Source organism: Pan paniscus, chromosome 23, assembly GCF_029289425.2.
Source record: "Pan paniscus chromosome 23, NHGRI_mPanPan1-v2.0_pri, whole genome shotgun sequence".
In the NCBI taxonomy this organism is placed as follows: Eukaryota; Metazoa; Chordata; class Mammalia; order Primates; family Hominidae; genus Pan; species Pan paniscus.
In genome coordinates, this window is record NC_085927.1 from 51,352,964 (window position 1) to 51,378,695 (window position 25,732).

At 54.8% G+C, this 25,732-nt stretch overlaps 2 protein-coding genes across 2 annotated transcripts in view; one reads left to right on the forward strand and one right to left on the reverse strand.

The window, feature by feature from the left end:
- ACO2 (aconitase 2) overlaps positions 1 to 6,359 on the forward strand; it is a 59,923-nt gene extending 53,564 nt beyond the window's left edge. Inside the window, exons 10-18 of the mRNA XM_003814629.6 lie at positions 209 to 366; positions 584 to 657; positions 1,209 to 1,320; positions 2,225 to 2,347; positions 2,572 to 2,727; positions 3,647 to 3,838; positions 4,673 to 4,805; positions 5,286 to 5,407; positions 5,864 to 6,359. Coding sequence (XP_003814677.1) covers positions 209 to 366; positions 584 to 657; positions 1,209 to 1,320; positions 2,225 to 2,347; positions 2,572 to 2,727; positions 3,647 to 3,838; positions 4,673 to 4,805; positions 5,286 to 5,407; positions 5,864 to 5,998 — 1,205 coding nt within the window. The 3' untranslated portion in view covers positions 5,999 to 6,359. The remainder of the gene's footprint in view (positions 1 to 208; positions 367 to 583; positions 658 to 1,208; positions 1,321 to 2,224; positions 2,348 to 2,571; positions 2,728 to 3,646; positions 3,839 to 4,672; positions 4,806 to 5,285; positions 5,408 to 5,863) is intronic.
- On the reverse strand, positions 6,227 to 21,858 carry POLR3H (RNA polymerase III subunit H). Its single transcript, XM_034948360.4, has 6 exons — positions 21,384 to 21,858; positions 18,099 to 18,195; positions 10,047 to 10,133; positions 9,482 to 9,545; positions 8,074 to 8,275; positions 6,227 to 6,721 (listed from the first exon to the last, which is right to left on the reverse strand). The coding sequence occupies exons 1-6, from the start codon at positions 21,492 to 21,494 to the stop codon at positions 6,668 to 6,670; spliced, it is 615 nt and encodes a 204-aa protein (XP_034804251.1). The 5' UTR covers positions 21,495 to 21,858; the 3' UTR covers positions 6,227 to 6,667.
- Between the last annotated feature and the right edge of the window lie 3,874 nt (positions 21,859 to 25,732).

Sequence of the window (25,732 nt, forward strand, 5' to 3'; positions counted from 1 at the left end):
TCTTTCTTCAAATGACGCCACGTCATGAGTAGCCTGTCCTTTATTGTTGGATATTTCGGTTGCTTGCAACTGGTCTCTGTTAAAAAAGTCTCTGGCCCAGCCCAGATGGTGAACTCTTTTGGCCAAGTCTGGATAATTTGAGGTCAGGTGGAGACCTCTGCTCACTGTCTCCTCCTGACCCTTAACCCCACCACCCACAATGCACCAGGTCTAATTGGTAGCTGCACCAATTCAAGCTATGAAGATATGGGGCGCTCAGCAGCTGTGGCCAAGCAGGCACTGGCCCATGGCCTCAAGTGCAAGTCCCAGTTCACCATCACTCCAGGTTCCGAGCAGATCCGCGCCACCATTGAGCGGGACGGCTATGTGAGTGCCCATATCCCCCTGCCCATCTCCCCCACCCCATGCTGAGTAATGCCTCCAGGCGGCACAAGCCCAGAGGCCTGTTGGGCCGGGGCTGGGGCAGGTCCCAGTGGCTGCCCTGGGGTTCCAGTACAGCACTTCGTCCTGCAGCCACCACATCACCCCTTCCCATCAGACTCTCACCCACCCTTGACATTCTGTCTTCCTCTCTCCCTGGCAGGCACAAATCTTGAGGGATCTGGGTGGCATCGTCCTGGCCAATGCTTGTGGCCCCTGCATTGGCCAGTGGGACAGGTAAGAGGCGTATCTTTTGACAGGACAGCCCCTTGTGCACAGGGTACGGAGCCCCAGAAGTTGGAGGGGGAATTATTGGGGTGGAGAGAAGAGACTCCAGCCAAGGTCTCTAGCTCCAGGGACTCTTGCCCATTAGAAGCCTCTGGCAGACATGCCTGGGAAGAGGGGCTGGGTGAGGAAGGGCCCTGCAGAGGCACTGGGGGGCCACTTGGCTGAAGCCTGGGCTGGCAGGAGGAAGCCAGCGCGGCCTCATCCTGACGGACACAGCAGGAGCCATTTGGGAGGAGGCAGTGCCCCAGGTCAGGAAACTCAGGCCTTGAGCAAGGCCTTGCCTCTGGCTTATGTGTGGTTGCAGGCTGGGCCCAGTGATCCTGAGGTTCCCTTCTGCTCTGCGCGTGGCCCCAGGAGGAGGCAACCCTGGCAGGGCCTCTTCATTTTCCCTCGGTAGGAGCTAGGCTGGGCTGCGCCACAGGAACCCAGCTTATCTGTCCTCAGGACAGGCCAGGTGACAAGGCCAGATATCCCTAACCCTGATCCCTCTGACCTGGCAGGAAGGACATCAAGAAGGGGGAGAAGAACACAATCGTCACCTCCTACAACAGGAACTTCACGGGCCGCAACGACGCAAACCCCGAGACCCATGCCTTTGTCACGTCCCCAGAGGTGAGACTGCCCAGCTGCGCACGAGCCTGGGATGGCCTCTGGGGGCCCCTGGCGGGTCAGAGGAGGAGGCAGGAGGAGATGGGGACTGGGGTCATCCAAGTGGTAGCCAGGAGCTACAGGCCTTCCCAGCCTCAGGCGCATGCTTGGTGCTTCCTGCCTGGGGCTCCCTGGGTCGTGGGATTATGAGATATTTATACAGTGGTTTGTGCTTATGAGCATGGAATTTGGAATCTCACTCACTGCCTAGGACACATCCCAGCCCTGCCTCTAACTCGCTGTATGAGTGTGGCCAAGTCACTTACCTTCTCTGTGTCCCCGTAATCCTCGGGATTACCTGGGAAAGTGCGTGGGACACATGCAGTTTCCAACCCCAGGTAGGAGTTCCACAAAAGCGAGGCCTTTGCCATTGTTCCCGTGGCCAGAGTGAGCCTTGCCCTTGGCGGTATTCAGCCCTGGCCGTGACTGGCACATGGCCAGGCTCTCTTGACTTGGTTGTTTATCTGCGTGTTCTACAAATACTTCTTGCTAAATGGGTGAAGGAATGGCCCCTTCCATGTTTTTAGTGTCCTGCGCACTGAGCAGGTTTGCATCATACCAGCATTTCTGCGCCAGGGCCCCCACTCCCTCCAGGATAGCTGTGAGGAGAGAGAACAGCACTGCCGGCCCGGCCCTGCAGGGATGGGAGAGGCCGCACTGCCCTTGGCTTCCTGAGTCCTCTGCAGGCCCAAGGCCCCGTGGTCCCAAAGATCGTCCTGCAGCTCTGGCCTCTGAGGAACACAGGGGTCTGGGAAGAACATGGAAATTTCCTGGGTTCCTTTCTCAGTTTTGGCTTAGGCTTTTGGTAGGTGCAGGAGACAGGAGTGGCGATTGGTGCTGACCAACAAACTGGCCACCTCCATTTCAGATTGTCACAGCCCTGGCCATTGCGGGAACCCTCAAGTTCAACCCAGAGACCGACTACCTGACGGGCACGGATGGCAAGAAGTTCAGGCTGGAGGCTCCGGATGCAGATGAGCTTCCCAAAGCGGTGAGCGCCCACGCCCCCTGCTTGCTGGTTGCTGTGTGGCCACAGCACTTCCTTCTCAACCTCACAGCACCTCCTGTGCAGGCAGGGAGGGCGCTGCTAGTGAGAAGGAAGCAGCTCTGTTCCCTGGGAGGGGAGGTGGGGCCCGGGGAAACTTGCCTTCTGAGAGTCTGTCCTTGTGGGAACTGAGGACTCAGCACCCCACGCATCCCCATTCCCTGCTGCAGGAGTTTGACCCAGGGCAGGACACCTACCAGCACCCACCCAAGGACAGCAGCGGGCAGCATGTGGATGTGAGCCCCACCAGCCAGCGCCTGCAGCTCCTGGAGCCTTTTGACAAGTGGGATGGCAAGGACCTGGAGGACCTGCAGATCCTCATCAAGGTCAGCAGCATGGGGACGGCAGGACAGCCCCACCCTGCCAGGGCCCCCCGTCCCCTGAGCATCGGGAAGGGCCATGAACCTGGAGGAAGTGAGCAAACAGTCAAGACACAGGTGGGAGATGGAAGGGAGGTTTGGCTGCAGAGCAGAGAGGGTATCGCAACACAGTCCAGCGTCCCCCTTCTCTGTGGCCCCGAACTGGGCAGAGCTAGATCTGGCCAGCCTCCGTCTGGGGCCCTCAGCCATCCAGCAGCAGCTGATCAGAGCCACCTCCAGTGGGTGTGGGCAGGTGAGTACAGCTCAGGCTGGGCTGGGACGGTGTGTGTGATTGCACAGCAGGCTCCACACCTGGCACGTCCACACAGGCTCTGGAAGCCATGGACAACTCCTGCCCCCACAGTTGGGCACCCGTGGATATGGGATGGCTTCTGTTTGGCACCGACCAGAAACAAGCCTTTTTGGTGTGGCCAGAGGCCTCCAATCTGTGTCAGATATTAATTTATGCTGCTTATTAAGGGGTCTCCAGGCACCCCTGTGACAGAAGAGACTAATCAGTCATCAGCCAGGACCCAGGCATGTCCTGGGCTCCTGTGTCTGGCATGAGGTCTGTGGCTGATCTTGCAGCCAAGGCCTGAAGGGTGAGCGAACATTGACCTGTCCCAACTTTGGGCGGCCTCTGCCCCATAAGGGAGACTGAGCAGCCAGAGGCCTTTGAGGGGATGAGTGGTGGCCTGGCCTGAGCCCATGTGGCCTTAGGGTGGAAGCACCAGGACCACAGAACACGTGTCTGAAGACTTGCCTGCCTCTCACCCCTCTGTCACCCCTCCTGGGCCGCGGGGCCTGCTGCCTGCCTCTGGAGGGCTTGTCATCCACCCCTCCAGGGCCATGCCCTGACCTCTGTCCTCTCTACTTACCACCCAAGGTCAAAGGGAAGTGTACCACTGACCACATCTCGGCTGCTGGCCCCTGGCTCAAGTTCCGTGGGCACTTGGATAACATCTCCAACAACCTGCTCATTGGTGCCATCAACATTGAAAACGGCAAGGCCAACTCCGTGCGCAATGCCGTCACTCAGGAGTTTGGCCCCGTCCCTGACACTGCCCGCTACTACAAGGTGGGTCAGAGTTGATAGGGGCAATGCCAGTGGTCACTCCTGAAGGGGCCTGCAAGGCAGGTGCAGGGAGGACATTAGGGGAGTGGAAACTGGGAAGGAGGCCGACCAAGCCCAAAGGGGACTGCTGTGGAAGGGAGGAGAGGCCTGCAGCCCCTCCCTGTGGCTGAGAGGGCATGAGGCCCAGGTCCGGTGGTACAGCCGGGTCCCTGCACCAGGAGGAGTTAGTGAGAGATATCTCAGGATATCTGGCCCTAGACAAAGACAAGGAAGGGGGCCGACTCAGGAAGTCAGAGGCCAAAAGCTCAGAGAGGGGGCTACACGGGGCCTCACAGTGAGCAGGCAGAGAGGGTCTGAGGTGATTGGACTTTTTCTGCTTTGAGAAACAAACAGAACCAGGGCTGAACCCAAGTCCTGGCCCAGCCGGGTGAGAGGACTCTGGCACCCCCTGGTGGCTGGGTGGGGCAGAGGGTGCTCCCAGGAAGGGGGCGCCTTGAGCTTCACAGATGCATCTTGTGTGGGGCCCGGAGGCCGTCCCTGTCTCACCCAACCTCCCTCCACACACACCTGCCTCTGCCAAGCACCAATGGGTGGCTTCTGTCTTCTTTGCCACTACAAACAACCATGTGCCTCTGTCCCCTCGGGGCCTCGTTTGGGTCTCATTCACGCAGGCTTCACTTGCCCTTAGGCAGCAGGTGAGGAAGGGCCCCTCCAGCCCCTTTACCGGGAGCCTCAGGATGCCCAGGCGCCAGGTGGGTGAGGCCAGGCAGGTAGGGCCAGACAGGTGAGGACGGTGCCCTCCTCTGCCTTATAACCTTACCCCCGCTTGCCTGACAGAAACATGGCATCAGGTGGGTGGTGATCGGAGACGAGAACTACGGCGAGGGCTCGAGCCGGGAGCATGCAGCTCTGGAGCCTCGCCACCTTGGGGGCCGGGCCATCATCACCAAGAGCTTTGCCAGGATCCACGGTGAGCTGGAGTCTGTACCCAGGCCATCCTCATCCCATCCCTAGTGATCAAGGTCACTCTCCCTGCCCGTGGCTGAGTTGGGCCTGGTTCTAGGCTGTGTCCACTGCAGCCCACAGGCCCGTCAGCCTCTTGCCCCTTCTTAGGCTCACACAGTGCACATCCGACGCTCAGCTTCCTGGCTTCCCGCAGGCCCTGCTTCCAGGCTTGTAGATCTGAGCCGCTGAGATCTAGGACATGTGCCAGGGGGTTCTTTCTGATCATGAATGTGCAGCAGGAAGGCCTCGCAGACCTCAGCACCAGCACACACTTGCTAGGGGCACCCCTAGTGAAAGGGAGCAGACCAGGGCCCCGTAGTCACTGCCCGGGCATTGTCCCAGGCAGCAGGATTAGGGGCATCTCCTAAAGCCCCAGATGGGTTCAGAAAATGAAGCTCTCCAGGCTAGTCAGACCCCCGATGACCGAATGCCGCCTGCTTTCCAGAGACCAACCTGAAGAAACAGGGCCTGCTGCCTCTGACCTTCGCTGACCCGGCTGACTACAACAAGATTCACCCTGTGGACAAGCTGACCATTCAGGGCCTGAAGGACTTCACCCCTGGCAAGGTTAGGGGCCCGGGTCCCCCTGAGGTGGTGGGGTGAGGGACAGCCACCTTGTTTCCCCTCCTGCACTGGCCCCAGGGTAGCTTCTCCCAGGAGGCTTCATTCCAGCTGGCAAGGCCCCCAGTTCTCCAGGTGGCCCCACAGAGAAAGCAAAGTGCCTTCTCAGAGTTGGGGGTTGGGGTCAACCCGGGGCCCTCACACCTCCCCAACCTCCCTTTACTCACCAGGACCTGGCACTCAGGGGACAGCCCACCCACTGCAGGACCCTCTGGGCCCCAGGAATCCCCTGTAGGTGCCACCTGGGTCTGACCTGGGCCATCAGGCACAGACTGGCCTAGGATTTGGTTTGCCTGCTGACCTCCTAGGTCCCCAGGCAGTGCCCTGTCTCCCTGACCCCCCTGCAGGGCCAAGGGCACACAGTACCCACCACTTCCACCCACACCCACCTTCTCCTTGCAGCCCCTGAAGTGCATCATCAAGCACCCCAACGGGACCCAGGAGACCATCCTCCTGAACCACACCTTCAACGAGACGCAGATTGAGTGGTTCCGCGCTGGCAGTGCCCTCAACAGAATGAAGGAGCTGCAACAGTGAGGGCAGTGCCTCCCTGCCCCGCCGCTGGCGTCAAGTTCAGCTCCACGTGTGCCATCAGTGGATCCGATCCGTCCAGCCATGGCTTCCTATTCCAAGATGGTGTGACCAGACATGCTTCCTGCTCCCCGCTTAGCCCACGGAGTGACTGTGGTTGTGGTGGGGGGGTTCTTAAAATAACTTTTTAGCCCCCGTCTTCCTGTTTTTAGTTTGGTTCAGATCTTAAGCAGCTCCATGCAACTGTATTTATTTTTGGTGACAAGACTCCCATCTAAAGTTTTTCTCCTGCCTGATCATTTCATTGGTGGCTGAAGGATTCTAGAGAACCTTTTGTTCTTGCAAGGAAAACAAGAATCCAAAACCAGTGACTGTTCTGTGAGTGATTGGTGTCTGTGCCGTTTGTTGTCAAGTCCAGGGTCCAGGAAGGGTCTTTTCAGTCAAGGTCAGTGGAGGCCCAACAGCCACAGCCACAGATGGATCCATCACTGCAGTGAAGGAGGAGCAGGGCCTAGATGGTGGAGGAGCGGGGCAAGCTGGTGGGCACTCCTGGCCTTGCCTCACTGTCCAGCTCAAGACACCATCTCCTTAGCATCGGCCTCAGCTGCTGTTGTCTTCACAGCCGGCCGTACCACCTTCCTGCAGGCTGGTAGGGTCCACTGTCCAGCCCCAGGGCTAGTTGCTGGTCCACCAGGAGAGAAGGCCCAGGCCTGGCTCACTGATGGATCCCTGCCAGGAATAAAGAACACGCACATTTCACTGACATGCTGGCTTGAACCAACCTGGACAGGAGGTGAAGGGAGCCCAGCAGGCCCAGCACAGGCAAAGAGGAGGCGGGGCACACGGCAGCCAAGAGGCTCTGGAGAGATGTGGGAGCCACAGCAGTGCTCCCAACGGGCACGCGGCACGCAGGGCGCAGACCCCTCTCCAGGGACTCCAGGCCCTGAAAGGGTCAGGGACCCTTCCTCACCCTTAGGCCTGCCCTCCAGGGCCACCTAGGTTCTAATCATGGCAGGAAGGCTGAGCAAACACAAGGCCCATGCTCCAGATGCATCCAACAGGGAGCAGCCTTGAAAGCCACTCTTCCCCGGAGCCCTCCCTTTTATTTCACCACTGCTGCAATGCTGCTCCTACAGGGAGCCCTACCCAATTTTTTTTTTTTTTTTTTTTGAGACAGTCTCGCACTGTCACCCGGGCTGGAGTGGAGTGGCACAATCTTGGCTCACTGCAACCTCCACCTCCCGGGTTCACACCATTCTCCTGCCTCAGCCTCCCAAGTAGCTGGGACTACAGGCGCCCGCCACCACACCCGGCTAATTTTTTGTATTTTTAGTAGAGATGGGGTTTCACCGTGTTAGCCAGGATGGTCTCAATCTCCTGACCTCGTGATCCGCCCACCTTGGCCTCCCAAAGTGCTGGGATTACAGGCGTGAGCCACTGTGCCCCAGCAGCCCTACCCTTAATCTCAGGGCTTTGATCTCTCCCAAGCCCCTTCCTTGATTTCTTTCTCCCTCAAACCCCTCCCTACCCCCCAATTTCTTAAAGATAGCATCTCATTGTGTTGCCCAAGCTGTAATGCAGTGGCACAACCTTGAACTCCTGGGCTTAAGGGATACTCCCATCTCAGCCTCCCAAGTAGCTGGGACCACAGGGCACGCCACCATGCCCTGCTAATTGTTTTTTATAGAGACAACTTCTCACTTTTTTAGCCAGGCTGGTCTCAAACTCCTGGCCTCACGCGATCCTCCCACTTTGGCCTCCCAAAGTGCTGGGATTATAGATGTGAGCCACTGCACTTGGCCTCAAAGCCGCTTTATCAGTGGTCTTGTCCAGCGTGAGCTCTGTCCCCTTTGCAAGCTGACTCGCCCACCCCACCAGCAGCCATGTACTTTTACTGCCTCACAGCCCTGGCCTACAGAAACTCAGGCTCTCCAGGGAGAAGTGACCAGCCAAGACCCCCCAAACAGGATCCCTGACCTGCTGGGGGAGATCCCAGAGCAGAAGCCCCAGGACACAGCTTCCAGCCCTGCACTCCGGCTCTCCCGCCTCATGGGGGCTTCAGCACCATCAGAGCCACTCACCACAAGCGTGTACGGAGCCTCCTTCTTTGGCAGCTCCTCACTGGAAGTGGTGGCATCTGCTGAGCTGGGCCCTGTGGGGGACGTGTCAACAAAGCTCTCGTCCACCACCCGGAAGCGGATCTCCTCGCCGGTGTCCATGTAGAGGTCGTGCGCTCCTTCCTCCGTCTCGTACTCCCACACCCACACCTGCTCTGCTTCGTCGCTGAGGGGGTCCAGGGTCAAGGCAGCAACCAGATAGTGGGAGGGGCTTCCCTCAGCACCCACTCCCCGACCCCGCAGGAAAAACCAATCTCAGGGTGAGATCACTGTGGCTGGGAAGTCACAGGAAAAGCAGGTCCCAGCCCCATGTACAAGGCCTGGGCCAAACAGAGAGGAACAAGCGCTCTTGGAGGCCAGGACCCAGGAAGGGGAACATGGGGTCCCCAGCCAGGCACCACGGCCAGACGCACATGGATCTCAGAGCACCAGAGCAGGAGGGGACGAGACAGGGTCCGAGTCCCACCTCTCAAGACAAGAGCAACCTGGGCCTCCTGCCACGGAGCCCCACACACCCTTTTCATCAAAGCCTTGTGACGGGCTGATGGGCACCCAAAGACTTGCCGTTTTCAAGAGGACATAGTGGGATGGGAGGTCACCTGCCCACTTGGATGACAGGTGGTGAGAGAACCAGCCGGGCTGCGCCAGGTTTTCTAACACATCCTGGAGTCACACGCAGACCCAGAGCCGTGCGGCCACCCAGCCAGGGCAGTCCCCCTTGGCTCTCCATCGTCCCTGGCAGAGCCCACACAGTGGAGCCATGGGTTCTCTGGTGGCAGTCCCACTGTTGGGTCCTGCCTCTGTGCCAGGTCCCGTGCTGTGCACCGTGGGTACAGCTGTGACACGTCAGAGTCCTTCCCAGTGAGGAGTCTCAGATTTGTGGATAGCCCCACAGAAACAGACAACCCCAGTACAGCAAGGTGAGGGGTGGGACAGGGACAACGGAGGCCCAGGAGGAACACATCTTAGCCCATGACCCGGCACACAGGCAAGGCCTCACGTCCCAGGGACCAGCGCATGCCTCCAGGGCAAGTGATCTTTAAGATGATTCCTGCAGGGACAACCTAAGTGAAGTGAACCGGAAGTGAATGGTGTCCCCCAGGACACCACAGCTCTAATGGTGTGCAGTGTACAACCCAGACAGCCAAGCCTGATGGCCCCGACAAAGACAGGCATGTGGACATCACATGACTCCCTGCATGGGAGGCACAGACAGGCTGGTGCCTCTGGAGCAAAAGCACAGGTGAGGGGCAGGCACAGAGGCCAGTGACATCAGGTTACAGGCCCCAAAGGCCACCCTAAGGAGTGGGGACCTTCCTTTGGAGAGGCCTGAGCTCCTCTGTGACAAACCACTTTAACCCTTGGAGGATACAACTTGGCTGGCTGCTGCAGTGACTCTGGGGGGATGAGAATGTCATCGAAGAAGCCTAGAGAGACTGGAAGGAAGGAAGCAGGTGACGGCCTGAGATGGGGGTCCCAGTGGACGCCAAACACTGCGGGGTCTTATGCTTGACAGGCAAGCCCTGCCTGGGGCTGCCCACGAGGCGGATGTCGCTGTGGAAACCTAGGCCCCTTCCCCACCTAATGCCTCTGCCTACACCACCCACATAGCGGAGCAGCCCTGGGCAAAGCCCGGAGCACCTAGTCCCCAAAACCTCTGCATACAACAGGGGCCAGTGGGCGCTGAAGACTCCCAGTCACTTCCGCCAGCTTCAGTGCCCACCCTGAAGTCCTGAGTGACGGCCTCACAGTGAAACCGCACTGCTGACGGAGGTCCTCACACAACACATAAAAGGGAGGGTGGGCAAGCTTCTCTGACACCACGGGGAAGGTTCGGCCTCGACACCTGAGCCCTCCCCTGACCATGTGGATGGACACAGACCTCCTGGCCCCACAGTGTTCCCAAGTCTTGTCTGAGGCGTCAGGGCCACTGTTACCGTGCACTCCTTCTGGGCTGCAGCCTTTGATCTTCCCAATGAGAATCTCATCTAGGAATGGATGAAACACCACGCAGCGAAAATGGACTGGAAATGAAGAGAGCCCATCAGTGATGCTGACCGGGGCCCCAGTGCGCTCCCATGTCACCCTCAGGTGCCAGCACACCTGGGGCCTGTGTGGCTGCTCCATGCCACATCCCCCTGCAGGCCTAGACCCTCCCTTTGTCTCCTGCAAGTTCACAGCATGGCCCCCACAAGGGGCCAGCAGCAGCTGTCCTGTAACTGGGCACTCCCAAAACTGCCAGGTTACTCACACCTGAGCCCAGATTCTGAGCCATCAGTGGCTCCAAAGTCAATTTCAACCTCCCTCCAGGCTCTCCTTCAGCTCCTAAAAAGGGCAGAAGCAACTGGTAAAGAACGCAGGGTTTGGAAACTCCCACCTCCTGCTGAGCAGCAAAGTCGGCGCCAGGCACAGCTCTGACCTGGAGAGGAGGCTAAAAATGCCCTGGTGTTGTGAGGCGCAGGCCAGCAGCCCAGCAAAAATGCCTCTGTGGGTTCCAGGCCATGCTGCAGGTGGTCCCCACTCACCTGACTGCAAGGAAAACACCAGGTGGGGTCTGTGCCCACATCGCACACTCTGACCCCAGGCCCTGGCATTAGCTGTATGTCACCTTGTCACTCAGGCCCTTGCTCGAAGCCCCAAAGTGGGAGTCCAACGCTGACCTGAGAATCGGCACGCGGCTGCCCCCTGCTGGTCACCAACAGAGTTCCCACCGTGAGGATAAGGCAGTGGCTCAGAGCCAGGGTGACCCACTCACAGCCACATAGCCATGGGGAGACACCTGGTCTTTCTGTACCCACCAGACAGGGCCACCGGGTCGAATCTTGCCTTCCTCAGACAGGTTTAATCCCAAACACAGGCTTCCACGATGCCGTCAACCATTTAGTCAGCCAACATGCCCCCCAGGACGGCAGGGACCCTGGCCCCTGGCTCCCTGGCATCAGCAGGGCATGAGGAGAGGCAGCCGATGGACCTCTCACCCTGGGAAGACACAAACGTGAGCCATCACAGCCACCATGAAGATGACTGGGCCTTGTGCTGACCTCCCAGAGAGCAGATGAGGGCGGCCAAGGGCCACTTACGCACAGATGGAAAAACCCTGTCCCCTACATGACCCAACATTCAGTTTGGTTTAATAAATCCTCACAGAGGCCGGGCAGGGTGGCTCAAGTCTGTAATCTTAGCACTTTGGGAGGCCGAGGTGGGCAGATCACCTGAGGTCAGGAGTTTGAGACCAGCCTGGCCAACATGATAAAACCCCGTCTCTACCAAAATACAAAAATTAGCCGGGTGTGGTACCAGGTGCCTATGATCCCAGCCACTCAGGAGGCTGAGGCAGGAGAATCACTTGAACCAGGAGGTGGAGGTTGCAGTACGCCAAGATCATGCCACTGCGCTCCAGCCTGGGCAACAGAGCAAGACTCCGTCTCAAAAAAAAAAAAACTTCACAGAGCCTGCACCAGGTTTGTGCCAGGCCCAGTCTGGGCACTGGGCTCACAGGGGTGGGACAGCACATGATCCTGCGCCCAGGGAGCCCCAGGCTGGAACAACCACATCCAAAAGCAAATGCTGGGCACCCGGAGTCCCCCATGGATGGATGAGTAAACAAAACATGCTGGAGACACACAATGGAATATTATGCAGCCTTACAAAGGAAGGAATTCTGACATGCACTACAGTGTGGCTGAACCTCGGGCTGAACCTTCACATGGGGCCAAGTGAAAGCAGCCAGACACAAAAGCCACACAGTGTGCGACTCCATTCATGTACAGTGTCCAGAACAACATCCACAGAGACAGAAAGCAGTTAAGTGGCTGCCAGAGGCTGGGTGAAGGACAAGATTAGCAGTGACTGCTACTGGGCGGGGTTTCTTTGTAGGGTGATAAAAACACTGTGGAATGGCCCCGCGCACGGTGGCTCAAGTCTGTAATCCCAGCACTTTGGGAGGTCGAGGCGGGCGGATCACCTGAGGTCAGCAGTTCGAGACCATCCTGACCGACATGGTGAAACCCCGTCTCTACTAAAAAAATACAAAAATTAGCCAGGCGTGGTATTGGGTGCCTATAATCCCAGCTACTTGGGAGGCTGAGGCATGAGAATTGCTTGAAACCAGGAGGCAGAGGTTACAGTGAGCTGAGACTGCGCCATTGCACTCCAGCCTGGGCAACAAGAGTGAAACTCTGTCAAAAAAAAAAAAAAAATGTGGAATTAGATAGTGGTGATGGCTTAGCTGATGAGGGTGTTGTTCCTGGTGGTAGGGGGCCCTCTCCTGCCCTGCTCATATCTGCCTACCTACCATAACCCCTGGAGGCCTGTGGTGCCAATCACTGTATTCCTCCATTCCTACAGTTCCTCCAAACTGGAACTTGCATCTAGAATTTTTAATAGATTCAAGTCCTAACGTTTAGCAACAGAACTGCCTCATAATTGGTGTTGAGTTCTTCCATCAGGAACTATATAATGCTTGTTTGTCTCTCTTTGGGGGAAGCTAAAAAGTTAATGATCATTGATGAGATCTGTCTTCATAAGGAGTTGCAAAATGGTGATAATGTAATTAAAAAAAAAGATACTGGTGATGGTTGCACAACTCTTAATATACAAAGCCACTAAATTGTATGCTTTGAAAGGGTGAATTTTGTGGTATGTGAATTATATCTCAGTGAAAAAACAGAAGGACACAGAGCAACAGGCTGGTCAGCCAGGAGAGTGCTGGATCTGCAGTTCATCTCACAAGAGCCCCACCTGGAGGTCTAGGGATGTGTAGCCTGCAGAGGGGATGCCTGGAAAGTCAGAAAGGATGAGTCTAAAGGACCATCAAGAAGACGAAGGAAGCTGGGCGCAGTGGCTCACGCCTGTAATCCCAGAACTTTGGGAGGCCGAGGCGGGCGGATCACTTGAAGCCAGGAGTTTGAGACCAGCCTGGCCAACATGGCAAAACCCAGTCTCTACTAAAAATACAAAAATTATTAGCTGAGCAGGCCGGGCGCTGTGGCTCACGCCTGTAATCCCAGCACTTTGGGAGGCCAAGGCAGGATGATCCCCTGAGGTCGGGAGTTCAGGACAAGCCTGATCAACATGGAGAAACCCCATCTCTACTAAAAATACAAAATTAGCTGAGCATGGTGGTGCATGCCTGTAATCCCAGCTACTTGGGAGGCTGAGGCAGAATTGCTTGAACCCGGGAGGCAGAGGTTGCAGTGAGCCGAGACTGCACCACTGCACTCCAGCGTGGGCAACAAGAGTGAAACTCTTGCATTTTTTTAGAGACAGGGTTTTAGCATGTTGCCCAGGCTGGTCTCGAACTCCTGGGCTCAAGTGATCTGCCCGCCTCAGACTCCCAAAGTGCTGGGATTACAGGCATGAGCCACCATATCTGCCCTATGAAAAAGTTTTGGAGGTGGGCCGGGCACGGTGGCTCACGCCTGTAATCCCAGCACTTTGGGAGCCCGAGGCGGGCGGATCACGAGGTCAGGAGATCGAGACCATCCTGGCTAACATGATGAAACCCCATCTCAACTAAAAACACACAAAAAAATTAGCCAGGCGTGGTGGCGGGCGCCTGTAGTCCCAGCTACTCGGGAGGCTGAGGCGGGAGAATGGCGTGAACCCGGGAGGCGGAGCTTGCAGTGAGCCGAGATCGCGCCACTGCACTCCAGCCTGGGCGACAGAGCAAGACTCCATCTTAAAAAAAATGAAAGTTCTGGAGGTGGATGGCGGTGAAGGTTGCATAAGAATATGAACGTGCCTAATGCCACTGACTTACACACTTAAAATGTTTAAATTGGTAAATTTCATGTTATGTATATTTTACCACAATAGAAAAAAATGAAATAAATGATAAACATGTCAAAAAAGGTTTAAAAAAAAAAAAAAAGGCCAGGCGCAGTGGCTCATGCCTATAATCCCAGCACTTTGGGAGGCCAAGGCGGGCGGATCGCCGGAGGTCAGGAGTTCAAGACTATTCTGGCCAACATGGCAAAACCCCATTTCTACTAAAAATACAAAAATTAGCCAGGCGTGGTGGTGGGCACCTGTAATCTCAGCTACTCGGGAAGCTGAGGCAGGAGAATGGCTTCAACCCGGGAGGCAGAGAGGTTGCAGTGAGCCAAGATGGTGCCACTGCACTCCAGCCTGGGTGACACAGAAGACTCTGTCTCTCAAAAAAAAAAAAAAAAAGGCTTTTAAAAAAAAAAAGGTGGGGGGTGTCTCTGCACCAACTCTGGCTGAGGAGGCTGCCCGATTTGCAAATCAATATAACATTTAAAAATGTTAAAAAATAAATAACTAAAGGTGGTCACAAAGGAGCGCTGCTCTAGACTGAGAGCAGGGCCCCCAATCAGTATGGGGCAGGCAGGGGCAGGGTATAGCAGGTCCCAGGCTTGGAGGATGTGGGGAACACGGGCTGGCACCAAATGTCGAGGGATAAACTTGGCCAGCGGGGGTCAGGGTCCCATGCCACAAAGGCCATCATCTGTGAGCACTCCCCACGTGCGGGGCGCTAGACCACAGCTTCACTCAGACTTGCTCGTTGACTCCTCACAGATATTTGATGAAGGAGGAAGGCTCTATTACTGTTATTATACTGTGTGCACAGATAGGGAAACCGAGTTTCAGACAGGTCAAGCAACTGCTCCCAAGGCCCAGGCAAATAAATATTCCTCTGAGCAAAGGTGAAGGCACAGCATGACCTGGTGCTGAGCCCTTCAGCACTGGCTCAGTGACAGCCCTGAGTGAGGCTGTGGGGTTGCAGGAGAGGGAGCAGTGGGAACAGGGCCTGGGGTCAGGCATCAGCCTCAAAGCATGGCAACTGGTTCCCACCACAAAATCACAGTTCACCCTGCATGGTGCTCAACAGGACTTTTATAGCTGCAGGGTTAACCCCATTGTACAGAGGAGGAAACCAAGGCAGAGAGAAGCAGAGGTACCCGCCCAAGGTCCCCATCCAGGAGACCAGAGCCAGAATTAATTCAAATCTAGGTCCTTGTGATCACTCCATGCCTCCCACCTGGTTCCCAAGAAAACAGAGACTCAGGACAGATGAGGGTGGGGGCTAATAAAAGCCAGCAGTAGAAATCTTCCAATTGAATAGACAGAATTTCCTCCAACTTTTTTTTTTTGAGACGGGGTCTCTCTCTGTCACCCAGCTGGAGTGCAGCGGCGTGTTCTTGGCCTCCTGGGTTCAAGCGATTCTCCTGCCTCCACCTCCACCTCCCAGGGAGCTGAGATTACAGGTGTGTACACCACCAGACCTGGCTAATTTTTTTTTTTTTTTTTTTGAGACACAGTCTCACCCTGTCGCCCAGGGTGGAGTGCAGTGGCACAATCTCAGCTCACTGCAACCTCTGCCTCCTGGGTTCAAGCGATTCTCCTGCCTCAGCCTCCAGAGTAGCTGGGATTACAGACATGTGCCACCACACCCAGCTAATTTTTTTTTTTTTTTTTTTTTTTGAGACGGAGTTTCACTCTGTTGCCCAGGCTGGAGTGCAGTGGTGCGATCTCGGTTCACTGCAAGCTCCGCCTCCTGGGTTCACTCCATTCTCCTGCCTCAGCCTCCTGAGTAGCTGGGACTACAGGTGCCTGCCGCCACACCTGGCTAATGTTTTCTATTTTTAGTAGAGACAGGGTTTCACCGTGTTAGCCAGATCTCCTGACCTCATGATCTGCCCGCCTCGGCCTCCCAAAGTGCTGGGATTACAGAAGTGAGCCATCGTGCCTGGCTTTTTTTGTAGTTTTAGTAGAGATGAGGTTTTGCCATGTTGGCCAGGCTGGTCTAGAACTCCTGACCTCAGGTGATCCACCCGCCTTTACCTCCCAAAGTTCTGGGATTACAAGCGTGAGCCACCACACCCGGCCGCAACTTGACTTTTTTCTCCAAGTTTTTCTGGAAGTTCTAGTACCTATTACCACTTGTCTCCTGGACAACCAAGGCCCCTGTCCAAATGCGGAGACTGGGCTCAGCTCGGCATCCTTCTCTGTAAACAGAGGCCCTCGTGGTTGTTTTCACACTGCAATCTTATTTCTCTGCTAATGAAAATGCTCCTAGTCTGTACAAAGACAGCCTGTTTCTTCGGCCTCTCGGCGTACCATGGTAACATCCATGCGAACTAATTAATTCCCTGAATGGCTGGACACAGACACTAGGCAGTCTCACAGCATACTTGGGAATGTTCTGGCATCTCTGTGCTGAGAGGCTGACCAGTATGGACTACAGCAGGGCTTATCCAACATGAGCTTGTGTGACAACCACCTGGTACCTTGTTAAAACAGTCTTTGGGGCTGGGGGCAGTGGCTCATGCCTGTAATCCCAGCACTTTGGGAGGCCGAGGTGGGCGGATCACGAGGTCAGGAGTTCAAGACCAGCCTGACCAACATGGTGAAACCCCCCTCTACTAAAAATACAAAAATTAGCCAGGCGTGGTGGCACGTGCCTGTAATCCCAGCTACTCGGGAGGCTGAGGCAGGAGAATTGCTTGATGCTGGGAGGTGGAGGTTGCAGTGAGCCAAGATCACACTTCTGCACTCCAACCTGGGCAACAGAGCAAGACTCTGTCTTAAAAAAAAAAAAAAAAGTATTTGGGCCCATCCCCCAAGATTCTGACTCAGGCGGAGGCCTGGGGCAGGCTGAGAATTGCGCTCTGAGTGCCCAATGGATGGCAGGCTTGGCGCCTGCGCTCTGGGAGCCTGAACCATCTCAATGGGCCTCTCACCATCTCCTATACACTGGTTTGGTCCAGACATGAGAATGAAGAATGCCCCTCTCCTGGGGCTCATCACCTCCCTTGACTGGTGGTCCTGGCTCCTCTCAGGGTGGTCCTCTCTCTACTCCTCCCTCCTTCCAGGATCTGGTAATCACCTTCCATTCCTGGATGCACACCCTTTTGCAATGTGACTGCAGTTTCTCCCACCCAGAGGTGAAGTCTGTTTCTCCATCCCCTCACCCTAGCCAATGGGATGGAAGCAGAGGCTTGAGAAGTACTTACGCACTGAACTTTGGAACCTTAAAACCGCCAAGCCCAGCCTGGCCTACTGAAAGATGAGACCATGTGGGGCAGAGATGGGCCAGCCCAGCCCAGGCCCCCAGTAACCAACCAGTCTGCCAACCTTCAGAATGTGAGACCATCCTAGATTGTCCAGCCCCAGGCCAGCCAGATGAGAGGAAAACCACCCAACTGACCGACAGAATAGGGAGAAACAATCCACGCTGATAAGTCACTGAGTGCTCGTTAGGTGCCAAGGCTCTGTCCTAAGAGCTTTCACGTATTAACTCCTTAATCCTCACAATGGTCTTAGAATATAAAATCTATCCTGAACTGCAGTTGACATCCTGAACTGCAACTGACAGATGAGGAAGCAGAGGCACAGAGCAATGACATATTCAGCCAGGACACACAGCTAGTAAGAAGCAGAGCTCAGCTTTGAATCTTGAGGCCACACTCTTACCTACTGTGTCCTACTATCGAAGTCCCCCACCCCCAGCCAGCCTGCTGATCCCCCTTCCGTCTGCTCTCCACAGGCAGCGGGCAGCCCGAGGAATGGACAAGGTGCAGGGCTCAGTAGCAATGAGACCAAAAGGGCACAGACACAGAGCTATGAAGTCAGAGCTGAAGAGGCCTTGAAAACCAACTAGTCCACATCCCAGGCCTCACAGATGAGGGAACAGAGGCCCAGAGAAGAGAAGTCTGCCGCTGTCACCAGGTCAATTCCTGGCCGATTCAGGATGAGGCCCCACATCTCCCAGCCTCCAGGACTCCCACCACCCTCTGGCCATCTCTTTGGCTTTAGCCTTTTAAAATTTTTTCATATTTTATTTATGTATTTAAAGACAGGGTCTTGCTATGTTGCCCAGGCTGGCCTTGAACTCTGTAGCTCAAGAGATCCTTCCGCCCTCAGCCTTACAGGCACGCACCACTGAACCTGGATTTGGCTTGACCTTTGGCTACAGAAAACTGAGCCCCAAGAAACCCAATGCCCCAGGGACAGAAGATACCCACCTTTGGTGTGTGATGCGCCATCCCCAGGGAACACATAGGCATCCTCCAGTTTGGTGATATCAAACAGACAAATGCAGAGTCCCACGTTGTACACGACCTGCATGCATACAAACACAGACACACAAGTACACATGGATACAGAGTGACCACAGGCCCAGCTCCCAGGCAATCTGAGCCCCTCACAACCACAAGCAAGCCTTGATTATCTCCTTTTTTAGGTGAAAATGAGTTTGTGGAGGGGACCAGGGTAAGGAACCTCAGAAGGATGCAGAGCTCTGGAAGGAGCAGGGCCTCGGGTGACAAAACAGGTCCAGGTTCCAAGGCCAGCTCCACCACCCACTGTGTGACTGCCAAGAGGGTCACTTCACCTCTCTGAGCCTCGGTCTCCCCATCTGCCAATGTGAAATACCAGGCTGCAGAGTTATAAAATAAAGAGAGATAACAGATGTGAAGCCCCTAGCCTTGTACCTGGCTCGTGTATTGGAAACCATCATCATCAAGGATCTTTGTTATTACTAGTGAGGACCAGTGACAGGAATGCTGCCTAAATGTGCACTCTCCGACATCCCAAAGCCAATGCCAGAGCTCACAGTTTAGTGAGCGTCACAGCCACAGCTAAACCCCACTGTGCTCACAACATCTCAGACACACAGACGCAGCCACAGGGACTGCAGCTGGCAGAGGGACACAAGACCTAGGCCCCAAGAATGTGCAGAAATCCCATGCCCTCACCCCACACCACTGTGGTTCAAACGACTGGCTCCTCAGTGTCTGCTTATCTGCCACCGAGTCATCACCCCCACTTAGAACCCTTGCAAGAACTGTCCAAGAATTAGCAAGAAGCTCAGAGAACTCAGAGTCGTGGCCAGACCTCACCAAGATAATGCGACAAGATCTGTGCCCTTTGTCAGACCATGGATTTCTGTGTGGGCCCCTCTCAAACGATTCATCTAATCAAATACTAAAAGACTTGTCCCAACAGGACCTCTACCCCAAAGGGACTATATTCCCTTCTTGGACTTTCCACACCTTCTCTCTCAAGGTCCATACCTCCATCCCCCAACAGACCCTCATCTTCAACCTCACAAAGTAACCAGAAGCCATCCACTTAAAGACTCCATGAGTTCCCTTCACTATCTAGCAACCCCCACATCAACCTCACCTCTTCTGAAGGGACCTGTCTCATGCGTAAAGCCAGCTAAGCATCCTCTTTCTGGCTCCTTCTCAGCCCATCACCTTCTGATGCTCCACGGATAAAGACCAATACCTCAACTCCGACATCCTACAGGGCTGTGTGGCCTGGCCCCCACCCACCTGTCCAGCCCACCCTCCCCTCTGCCCAAGCCACACCAGCCTCTTCCACACCATGGTGGGTATTTTACCCCTTCTTCTTTTTTTTTTTTTGAAGCAAAGTTTCACTCTTGTCACCCAGGCTGGAAGGCAGTGGTGCGATTTCAGCTCACTGCAACCTCTGCCTCCTGGGTTCAAGTGATTCTTCTCCCTCTGCCTCCCAAGTAGCCGGGATTACAGGTGCCCGCCACCATGCCCAGCTATTTTTTGTATTTTTAGTAGACATGGGGCTTCACCATGTTGGACAGGCTGGTCTCAAACTCCTGACCTTGGGTGATCCACCCGCCTCAGCCTCCCAAAGTGGTGGGATTACAGGTGTGAGCTCCCACGCCCGGCCTGTATTCCTTCTTCACAGGGCCTTTGCACATGCCAGTTCCTGCCTTCAGGGCTCTTCTCTCCACCCAGCCCCCTCCCACCCTAGAAAGGAATCCTCTGGTTGGCTCCACTTCACCATCAGATCTCACCTTCAACCCCACCTCCTCAACAAAGCTGCAGGTCCCCTCATTCCAGGGGACGTTCCTTTGTTCCACAGGTGTGTGAACACCTGTCCCTCATAACATTTACCTCAATTTGCCACCACTCAACTGTGGACCCTTCTCATTCATATCTGCTTTCCCACCACACTATAGCACAGAGCCTTGTCTCTGTTTCATTCATTCAGTCAACAAATGGCCGGGCGCAGTGGCTCACACCTGTAATTCCAGCACTTTGGGAGGCTGAGGCAGGCAGATCACCTGAGGTCAGAAGTTTGAGACCAGCCTGGCCAACATGGTGAAACCCCGTCTCTACTAAAAGTACAAAAATTAGCCAGGTGTGGTGGCAGGTGCCTGTAATCCCAGCTACTCAGGAGGCTGAAGCAGAAGAATAGCTTGAACCTGGGAGGTGGAGGTTGCAGTGAGCCAAGATCGCTTCATTGCACCCCAGCCTGGGCGACAAGAGCGGCACTCTTGTCTCACACACACAAACACAAAACAGAAAATTATGGGACATCTACTCCCGCCAGGCTTTGGCTAAATGAGGGGATACTTCAGGGAAGAAGGCAGATAAGGTCCCTGCTCTCAAGGAGAGGGAAAGGAAAAAGTCTAAGAAGGAAAGAGAGTGATGTGACACAGAATACCTGGAAAGGGAGGACTGTCAAAGAAATGGCAGTGGGAAGACCTCTCAGCTGGCACTAAGGCACATAGGCACAGCACAGAGAAGGCGCACAAATATTGGCTGCTGGAATGAAGGGATGAACCTCCTGACAGTTAATTCTGTACTACTAGAACTCTCCATCTTCACAAAAACAATGCATTGACCCGAGGCGATGGCGCACACCTGTAATCCCAGCACTTTGGGAGGCCGAGGCGGGGGGATCAAGAGATCGAGACCATCCTGGCCAAAATGGTGAAACCCCGTCTCTACGAAAAATACAAAAATTAGCTGGGGCTGGTGGCGCGCGCCTGTAGTTGTCCCAGCTACTCGGGAGGCTGAGGCAGGAGAATCGCTTGAACCCGGGAGGCGGAGGTTGCAGTGAGCCGAGATCGCGCCACTGCACTCCAGCCTGGACGAAAGAGCAAGACTCCGTCTCAAAAACAAAAAACAAAACAAAACGAACAACAACAACAACAAAAACAATGCATGGCTGGAAGGACAGCAATATTTTATCCCCATTTTAAAAATGGAAACCGAGGCCCAGAGGGGGTCAGTAACTTGCCTGCCATTGCAAAGTAATTTAGAATTGTGGAATCTAACACTTCCAGTTACAACTCCCTTTTTCAAGCCCATTTCCTTTTGATCCCCTTCAATATCTCCTTTCACGGTGAAGAAAAGTTCTGAGACATTAAGCTGCTTGCCCACGGCCAGGGCTTGGCAAGACCGAGGCCGGGCCTGCGGCCAGTGGGCGGCGCTCGCTCTCCCACGCCAAGGCCTGCCCGCGAGCCGTGGGCCCAGTACCTTGTTGGCCAACTTCTTGTTCAGCTCCTCGGCAATGGAGTCGTTGAGCTTCCTCTCAAACTGCCAAGGGGGGATCCGGACGGTGTCCACCATCTCCACCAGGACGAACATCCCGGCCTGCGCTGGGGGCTCTGGGAACAGGAGGGTCAGTCACGCACCAGGGCCGGGGGCAGGGAGAATCCCCGAGCCCCTTGGTCCCGTCCCGGTCGCTGAGGCCCCCAGGCTGGCGGTGAGGTTGCACGGGGCGGTCTCGGGGGCCCGGTCCGGGCCTTGCTCCGCTACTACAACATGAGGAAACTGAGGCCAGAGGGAGGCACTCTCCGTCCACAGCTCCGGGTGCGCGCCCGCGCCGCGAGACCCCGCCACGCCACGCCACGCCCCGCACCCGCGCCACGTGCCGCCGCTCGCACTACGCACCACGCACCACGTACCGCACACAGCCGCTCGCGCTTGCGCGACTGCGGGCGAGATTCCGAATCCATCGCTTCCGGAAAACTCACCAATAAGAAGCCTCTGTCCACCCCCCCGAGGCGGGGCGGGGCTGCCTGTGTGCTCGCGCTCAGCGTGGGGCAGAGAGAGGGCGGGGAGAGGGCGGGGCCTCCTCCTTTCACAGGAGCAGAGCGGTTCCCCCGCCCCCGACAGCGCTTTCTGTTGCTAGGCGACCTCCGTGCAATCCCGCCTGATTATCCCTCGCCTGGCCTGTGCTTTACCCGCCTTGCTGTCCTCTGCTCCGCAGCCAGAGTGATCCTTTGGAAACGCAAACATATATTACCACATCTAAGTTAAAAAAAAAACCCACCGCAAACATAACATGCTTAGCACCCTTAAGTGTTCCGGAGACAAGCAGAATTGGCAGGAAAGAGGCATTTGGGACTGTTCTGGGATGATGGAAATGTTCTGTATTTTGTTTTCGGTGGTATAACATTGACGTATATAATTGTCCAAACTAATTGAACTCGACAAGATTTTTGCATTTATTTGTAGACATTATGTCCCAATTGAAAAGTTATAATAAATTGGAACAAAAAACACAACCCATTGAACTTAGAATACTAGATCCAAGCCGGGCGTGGCGGTGTACACCCGTAGTCCCACCTACTCAGAAGCCTGAGACAGCAGCATCGCTTGAGTCCAGGAGTTTGAGGTTGCAGTGAGGCAGTGACCTACAATCACGCCGCTGCACTCTAGCATGGGTGACAGTGACACCTCATGTCTAAACGAAAAAGAAGAAGGAGAGGCGGAAGAAGAAGAAAGAAGAAGGAGAAGAAGAAGAAGAAAGAAGAAAGAAAAGGGAAAGAAGAAAGAAAAGAAAGAAAAGGGAAAGAAGAAAGAAAGAAAGAAGAAAAGTCCAAAACCTTTATGGTAGTTCACACGGCCCTGCAAGATCTGACCATACCCCCCTCCTATAGCCCCATCATGCTCTGTCTCGCTGACATTCCAGTCTCATTCATCTTCACGTGATAGCATGGGCTAAGAGAATTTGGTAACTTACCCAAGATCACGTGTTGACAAGTGGTAGAGGTGGGCCCAGTCTGAACCTCACTACCCTGCCTCTAAAAATTGGTGGGGTGTAGATGTATACTGTAGTGGGTTTGTTTGTTTGTTTGTTTGAGACGGAGTCTCGCTCTGTCGCCCAGGCTGGAGTGCAGTGGCGCGATCTTGGCTCACTGCAAGCTCCGCCTCTCGGGTTCACGCCATTCTCCTGCCTTAGCCTCCCGAGTAGCTGAGACTACAGGCGCCCACCATCACGCCCGGCTAATTTTTCGTATTTTTTTTAGTAGAGACGAGGTTTCACCGTGTTAGCCAGGATGGTCTCGATCTCCTGACCTCATGATCTGCCCACCTCAGCCTCCCAAAGTGCTGGGATTACAGGTGTGAGCCACCGCGCCCGGGCTTGTAGTGTGTTTTAACCAAAATAACAATTTAGGTACTTACAAAAGATCCTTGGGGTAAATGACAGAGGCACTTGGAAATGTATGGTGCCTTAATTTGCTGATTTCACAAGCATAGTGATCTCTCAGTGACACTGGCTGCAGTGATGCTAAATGTGGCCTTCCCTGCATCTATGATTTTATTTTTAGGTGTGCTTCTATAGGATTTGAGGTACTTGAGGACAGCAGCAAATGCTACTTCAGCTCTTTATTCCCACAATCCCCTAACACATTCCTAGGAAGCATTGAGTAAAGGTGTTTAGGGATTACCATTAATTCTTCCTCTCAAATGTTTCCTCTTTATTCCACTCCCACTACTATTGCTTCGGTTCAGGCCTTTTTTTTTTTTCTTTTGAGACGGAATCTTGCTCTGTCGCCCAGACTGGAGTGCAGTGGCATGATCTCAGCTCAATGCAACCTCCACCTCCTGGGTTCAAGCGATTCTCCTGCCTCAGCTTCCCAAATAGCTGGGATTACAGGTGCCCACCACCACACTTAGCTAACTTTTGTATTTTTAGATAAGATTTCACCATGTTGGCCAGGCTGGTTTCGAACTCCTGACCTCAGGTGATCCCCCCCGATCTTGGCCTCTCAAAGTGCTGAGATTACAGGCATGAGCCACCGTGCCTAGCCAATATCTGGTCATTTAAAAGTATGTGGCGGGGCCGGGCGTGGTGGTTCACACCTGTAATCCCATCACTTTGGGAGGCCGAGGTGGGTGGATCACAAGGTCAGGAGATTGAGACTATCCTGGCTAACACGGTGAAACTCTGTCTCTACTAAAAATACAAAAAAAAAAAAAAAAAGTAGCCGGGTGTGGTGGCACGCGCCTGTGGTCCCAGCTACTTGGGAGGCTGAGGCAGGAGAATCACTTGAACCCGGGAGGCAGAGGTTGCAGTGAGCTGAGATCACACCACTGCACTCCAGCCTGGCGACAAAGTGAGACTCCGTCTCAAAAAAAAAAAAGTGTGTGGTGGCCAGGCGTGTGGCTCATGCCTGTAATCCCAGCACTTTGGGAGGCCAAGGTGGGCGGATCACCTGAGGTCAGGAGTTCAAGACCAGCCTGACCAACATGGAGAAACCCCGTCTCTACTAAATACAAAATTAGCCGGGTGTGGTGGCGCATGCCTGTAATCCCAGCTACTCAGGAAGGCTGAGGCAGAAGAATCGCTTGAACCCAGGAGGTGGAGGTTCTGGTGAGCAGAGATCACGCTATTGTACTCCAGCCTCGGCAGCAAGAGCAAACCTCCATCTTGAAAAAAAAAGTGTGTAGCACCTCCCTCCTCCCACTCTCTTTCTTGCTCCTTTTTTCCCCATGTGATGTGCCTGCTCTTCCTTTGATTTCCGACATCATGGGAAGCTTCCTGAGGCATCCCTGGAAGCTGAGCCTATGCCAGTACCATGCTTGCTGTAAAGCCTGTGGAACCATGAGCCAACTAAACCTATTTTTTTTTTTTTTTTTTTGAGACGGAGTCTTGCTCTGTCGCCCAGGCTGGAGTGCAGTGGTGTGATCTCGGCTCACTGCAAGCTCCACCTCCCGGGTTCATGCCATTCTCCTGCCTCAGCCTCCCAAGTAGCTGGGACTACAGGCACCCGCTACCATGCCCAGCTAGTTTTTTGTATTTTTAGTAGAGATGAGGTTTCACCGTGTTAGTCAGGATGGCCTCGATCTCCTGACCTCATGATCCACCCGCCTTGGGCTCCCAAAGTGCTGGGATTACAGGCGTGAGCCACCGTGCCCAGCCAGCCTATTTTCTTTATAAATTAACCAGCTCTGTTGCCCAGGCTGGAGTGCAGTGGCGCTATCAGGGCTCACTGCAACCTCCACCTCCCCATTTCAAGCGATTCTTCTGCCTCAGCCTCCAGACTAGCTGGGATTACAGGCGTGCACCACCACACCTGGATAATTTTTGTACTTTCAGTAGAGACAAGGTTTTGCCATGTTGGCCAGGCTGGTCTGAAACTCTTGACTTCAAGTGATCCTCAGCTTCGGCCTCCCAAAGTGCTGGGATTACAGGCATGAGCCACCACTACCAGCCAGGTATTTCTTTTTTCTTTTTTTTTTGTGCGTGTCACCCAGGTTGGAGTGCAGAGGTGCCATCTCAGCTCACCGCAACCTCCGCCTCCTGAGTTCAAGCGATTCTCCTGCCTCAGCCTCCTGAGTGGCTGAGAGTATAGGCACATGCCACCACGACTGGCTAATTTTTGTAGTTTTAGTAGACACGGGGTTTCACCATGTTGACCAGGCTTGTCTCAAACTCATGACCTCAGGTGATCTGCCTGCCTCGGCCTCCCAAAGTGCTGGGATTACAGGCGTGAGCCACCACGCCCGGCCAAGGTATTTCTTTATAGCAACGTGAGAACAGCCCAAAACAGAACCCACATGTGATGCTGTTCTCATTCATTCGTGCATTCATT